Raw genomic sequence first — 5,978 nt, forward strand, 5'->3', positions numbered from 1 at the left:
CTGCCGATGCGGGGGACGCGGGTTCGTGCCCCGGTCCGGGAAGATCCCGCGTGCCGCGGAGCGGCTGGGCCCGTGAGCCGTGGCCGCTGAGCCTGCGCGTCCGGAGCCTGTGCTCCGCAACGGGAGGGGCCACGACAGTGAGAGGCCCGCGTCCCGCAAAAAAAATAAAAATAAAAAAAATAAAATTCCTAAGCATACCTCTTGTGAAACCCCTGGTCTCTAAGAGCATCTAACAGCTGCCAGTCCAGGAACGTGCTAGGCAGATGGTAACAGCTGGTCCTTCAGGGCCACCAAGAACCTGGACGCCCACCCAGCCCTGACAACTAACCGAACCCACGTCAACCTCACACTGTTAGTCATCCCTAGTAGCGTTTACCACAGACTGTGCCTGTATAAAACAACAGGGGCAACGACCAGGTGTTCACAATTGCCCGCCTCTGACCAAACTTCAGTCAGTCCCGCCTCCATGGCCCCCAGGCTGAAGCAAGCACACAGGTGAGCGCTGCACCTGTAACAGTCAGGCTGAGGGTCTGCCGACGACAGAACACTCTTGCGGCTGCAGCAAGCTGATTTCACACCTGCTTGTCCCGCCCTCTCTCCCTCCCCGCCCACAAAGTTGGCGCTAGCCCTGTTCACCCCTCCCTACCAGAAAGGAGCCTATTCTCTTTAATTCCGGATGCCTGCACATCTCTGAGATCAGAGCATTCTCCCTACAGTAACAGACCTTTGGATTAAAGCTGCTCCATCGCTAAGTCTGAATGTGTTTTACTTGACAGTAGGGTCCCAGCTCTGGCCACTGCCCGCAGGGGTGACCCGTCCATCGGCTGCGACGCTGACCCTCAGCCCTGCCTGGGGGTGACGGCCTCCGCAGCCCCCGCGGCTGTGCCCACTCTCCTCCTTCAGGGCTCCTCCCAGCTTTTCAGCCTGTCGCCATAATATGGCTGATGCTCGGCGGATTCCTGAGCCCCTCAGCAGCAGCTGCTGGAGGATCAGGGGCGGGCAGCTACGGGCCTGTCTGGGTCTCCTCGACTGTCTGACCACAATGCCGCTGGTCCAAGGACAGGAGAGGAGGAAGAGCGCCATCTCTACTGACACTTGGGATGCCGGGCCATCACGCGGTTTTCTTTATTTCCAGTTTTGGGAGGTCATCAGCGACGAGCACGGGATCGACCCCACGGGCAGTTACCATGGAGACAGCGACCTGCAGCTGGAGAGAATCAACGTGTACTACAACGAAGCCGCCGGTGATTATCGGAAGCTTTCCTGCCCCCTCACCTTGCTTTCTGTTTGGCGCAGACGCGATGTATTAGGAACACGCAAATGACAAAGAAAGGCTTCCTGCATGCATGTTTAACTGCTCAAAAACACACTCCAGAGTTCCTGAAGTCTCCTGCATGTTTGTCACGACGAGGCAGGCCATTATCTCCCTTTGTAGAGCAGAAACCGCCTCTAATCTCCTACTTTTGTCTCATGCTGGAATCGTCCCTGCTGAATTCTGCCCTAAAAGGCCCAGAGAGCAGGGCACTGTCTGTGATTCCTTTGCCTGCCGCAGGTCTGAGTCCTGCTCTGTCCCCGCAGGTAACAAATACGTGCCTCGGGCCATCCTGGTGGATCTGGAGCCGGGCACCATGGACTCGGTCAGGTCTGGACCCTTCGGCCAGATCTTCAGGCCCGACAACTTCGTGTTCGGTACGTAGCGTGGTCCCCGGGCACTGGCTCGGGGGGCCCACTTCCTCCTAAGCCCCGTGGAGGTCACGGCCCTCACGGCTGAGTGCCCCGCTGGAGGCTGCGTGTCCACAGAGGCCCTGAATCCTGGCCTAACTGGCCCCGGTCCACGGGCTGTCACTCCTCTGGCCCCTCTCCGCACAGCTCAAAGGACGGGGTACGCCTGCAGAGGGTCCGTCCCACGGCAGAGCAGCCTGGAGAGGGCAGAGAATAAAGCGCAAAGGGAAGCTTCCAACAGCAGCTCCCAGGTGACTGGTCATCTCAGAGGACCAGTGACAACAGACAAGCATTTCCTGAAGCGAAGGCCAGAGGCACAGGTTACGAGCAGCTGAGACAGCTGCTTGGAGCGGCCTCTTCTGGTCACGTGTGCCTCCACCCTGCCTGTTCCTTGTAGCTGATTGAAGTATTTTAAATACTGAACGCAGGCCTGAGCAAACCGGCCGTGAACACGGGGCCCTTCCCCCCCGGAACCAGGCCCAGGGCCACCCAGTGATGAAACGTCCTTCCCCTACCATCCCAGCACTACCGTCAGAGCGGCAGGAAAGGCGACGTGGTCTTTGCAGCCCCACGAAGAAGCAGGACAGCTTCACCTGAGTCGCCAGAATGAGGCGGCTGCCTGGAAGCTCTGACGCGGTCAGAGCAGCGCTGGTGACAGCTCTCAGCTGGGAGCCACCAAGCCAGTTCTGGGTCCAGTGTCCCCCCAGCCGACCCCAGATTGTTAAGAGCTCAGATTCCTGTTTCATGGGGGTCCAGGAAGAGACTGGAGATGCTTAGCTAGTGAAGAGAGCACCTGGGGAACTGAAAAGCATGGAGGAGACAGCGTCACCAGCTAAGGGGCCCAAGCAGGACCCGGGGCTACATGGCCTGTGTCGCTAGACGGGGAGGTACCTCCTAAGGAGCATCTCCATAGCTGACTGTCCTTCCCAGACCCCCTTCTCGGGTCCTGCCTGTAACACCCCTCTGGAAGGACGATCAGTCAAGGACAGACGGGAGGCTAAACAGCCCAGCTTCCCTGATTCAGGGGGGCGACTCAGTGATGGGGTCTCTTACGGACCCCAGAGCGGAATGCCGCTCCCTTCCTTCCTCTCCCCGCTCTGTCCCCACTGCCCTCCCAGGCTTCCTGGGATCAGCCCGCTAACAAACTTCCACTCAAATCCTTGTCTCAGGCCCAGAAATAAATCCAACCACCAACAGTCAATCTTCGACAAAGGAGGCAAGAATATACAACGGAGAAAAGACAGTCCCTTCAGCAAGTGGTGATGGGAAAACTGGACAGCCGTGTGTAAATCAATGAAGTTAGAACACACCCTCTCAACATACAGAACAATAAATTTGAAATGGCTTAAAGACTTAAACACAGACGTGACACCATAAAACTCCTAGAAGAGACCATAGGCAAAACATTCTCAGACATAAATCGTAGCAATATTTTCTTAGGTCAGTCTCCCAGGGCAATAGAAATAAAAGCAAAAGAAACCATAATCAAAATGAAAAGACAACCTATAGACTGGGAAAAAATACATGCAAATAATACAACCGACGAGGGGTTAATTTCCAAAACACATGAACAGCTCATACAGCTCAATAGCAAAAAAAGAACAAACAACTCAATCAAAAAATGAGAAGACCTAAACAGACATTTCTCCAAAGAAGATATACAGATGGCCAACAAACACTTGAGAATATCCTCAATATCGCCAATTATTAGAGAAATGCAAATCAAAACTAAAATGAGGTATCACCTCACACCAGTCAGAACGGCCATCATTAAAAAGTCTGAAAATAATAAATGCTGGAGACGGTGTGGAGAAAAGGGAACCCTCTTGCCCTGTTGGTGGGGCTGTGAACTGGTACAGCCACCATAGAGAACAGTATGGAGGTTCCTCAAAAAGCTAAAAATAGAGTTACCATATGGTCCCAGCAATTCAACTCCTGGGCATGTATCCGGAAAAGACACAAACTCTAATCCGAAAAGATACATGTACCTTAATGTTCATAGCAGCACTATTTACAATAGCCAAGATATAAAAGCAACCTAAATGTCCATCGACAGATGAATGGAGAAAGAAGATGTGGTCTCTGTATACAATGGAATATTACTCAGCCATAAAAAAGAATGAAATAATGCCATTTGCAGCAACACGGATGGACCTAGAGGATATTATACTGAGTGAAGTAAGTCAGACAGAGAAAGACAAATACTGTATGATATCACTTATATGTGGAATCTAAAAAATAATACAAATGAATTTATTTACAAAACAGAAATAGACTCACAGACATAGAAAACAAACTTATGGTTTCCAAAAGGGAAAGGGGGAGGGGGAGGGATAAATTAGGAGCTTGGGATTAACATATACACACTACTATATATAAAATAGATAAGCAACGAGGATTTCCTGTACACCACAGGGAACCACATTCAACATCTTGTAATAACCTATAATGGAAAAGAATCTGAAAAAGAAATATATATATATATATATATAAAACTGAATCACTTTGCTGTTCATCTGAAACACAATACTGTAAATCAACTATACTTCAATAAAATAAATAAAATATTTAAAAAGAGCATTTTATAATTAAAATTAGTAAAGTAAAATCCTTGTTTCAGGGCAGGGGCACTGACCTCAGACCAAAGGGGAGGCATTGGTGCACTTTTCTCGTGCACTGCCTGCAACACACTGCCGCAAGCCCGATGGCGGGACCCTCAGAATAAACTTACGGCGTCTGGCGGGGCGCGGCGGGTTCTCTGCCGGGGGCCATGCACAGCCGACCGTCCGGGCTGCTCCATCTGCAGCTTGGGTCCCCCAGCACCCCTCAGGTGCTCAGCAGAATCCAGTTGCCTGCAATCTGGGGTCTGAGGCCCCTGCTGGCTTCCTGGCGGTCGGCCAGGGGCCATGCTCAGCTCCTAGAGGTGCCTGCCGACACCAGCACGGGGCCCACGACACGGCAGCCTCACCTTCAAGGCCGCCAGGAGAGGATCTCCACTGCACTGAAACTCTGAAGGCTTCTGCCACCAGCTGGAGCAAATTCTCGCTTAAAGGGCTCACGTGATTAGTGAAGGCTCGCCCAGGTAATCTCCCTGTTTTAAGGTCAACTGATTTGGGGCCTGAATTACACCTGCAGAATCCCTTCACACTGCACTGAGATTAGCGTCTGATTGAATAACTGGGAAAAGGTGTGTGCACCCCGGGGCTGGTGAACTTTGGGGCTTCGAGCTCTGCCCACCATGAACGGACAGCTTGGGGACTGAAACACACAAGGTTCCTGGAACCTCGGTTCCGACAGTCTGGATCTGTGTTCATAAGGGACGTGATTTTTCTACTTCGTAGCTGTAGGGCTTTGGGCAAGTATTTTAATCTCTCTGAGCCTTAGTCCTGTTCAGGAAGCTGCTCCAGAACAGGCTTTGTGGCTTCTTGTCAGGAATTCTCCACGGGGGACCAAGATAGGCTAGTTTTGGAATATCTTTTAGTGTTTGAATATTTGATTTTCAAGTCCACACAGAAGTCTGTGCCTCGATGTGACCATTCTTGGAAGAGTTAATATACTTGCTCATCAGAATAAGGCCTTAATGGATTGGTATTAAATTATCTTCTTGGTACAGATTTTCATGAGGGGGTGGAGCCTGTGTGCTCAAGTTGGGGGAAGAGCAGCAAGAGGTGGGAAAAAATGAAAAAGGCAGCTGAGCCACCCTTACAATCTCCCTTAGGACCGGCTCCAATTCAGCAGTTTAAATTTGCCAGTGCAGGAAGTTAGGATGGAAACATCTGTCTTAGGCTGGACTCGGGGCAGCAGCCCCACAGGCAGAGGCCCCACTCGAACTTACCCCTGTGTTTCCTGGTTCCCTTGTCTCGCTTTCACACCGCCTCCTTTCAGCCCAGCAGTAAGGCCGGGGAGCAGGTCTGGGCCTGCGCTAACACTGGTCGTTAACACTGGTCAGCCTTGACAGCTCACCTGTGCACCCACTCCCTCAGGGCCGCTGTGCTCCCTCACCTTTCCCCTGCTCACCTGTGCCCCATCCTTGGCTTCCTTCCTCCGACCTCAGTCCCGGGATCTCAGGGGCACCCAAACTCGCATGAATTACAAAACTACGCAACCAATGAAATTAGAACACTTCCTAATATCATACACAAAAATAAACTCAAAATGGATTAAAGACCTAAATGTAAGACCAGACACTGTAAAACTCTTAGAGGAAAACACAGGCAGAACACTCTATGACATAAATCACCGCAAGATCCTTTTTG

General features: G+C 51.6%; 1 protein-coding gene across 1 annotated transcript in view; it reads left to right on the forward strand.

The window, feature by feature from the left end:
• Positions 1–858: 858 nt before the first annotated feature.
• TUBB2A (tubulin beta 2A class IIa) overlaps positions 859–5,978 on the forward strand; it is a 20,460-nt gene continuing 15,340 nt past the window's right edge. Inside the window, exons 1-2 of the mRNA XM_028478550.2 lie at positions 859–1,244; positions 1,579–1,689. Of these exons, the coding sequence (XP_028334351.1) occupies positions 938–1,244; positions 1,579–1,689 (418 nt within the window). The 5' untranslated portion in view covers positions 859–937. The remainder of the gene's footprint in view (positions 1,245–1,578; positions 1,690–5,978) is intronic.

This window comes from Physeter macrocephalus, chromosome 18 (assembly GCF_002837175.3).
Source record: "Physeter macrocephalus isolate SW-GA chromosome 18, ASM283717v5, whole genome shotgun sequence".
Taxonomy (NCBI): domain Eukaryota; kingdom Metazoa; phylum Chordata; class Mammalia; order Artiodactyla; family Physeteridae; genus Physeter; species Physeter macrocephalus.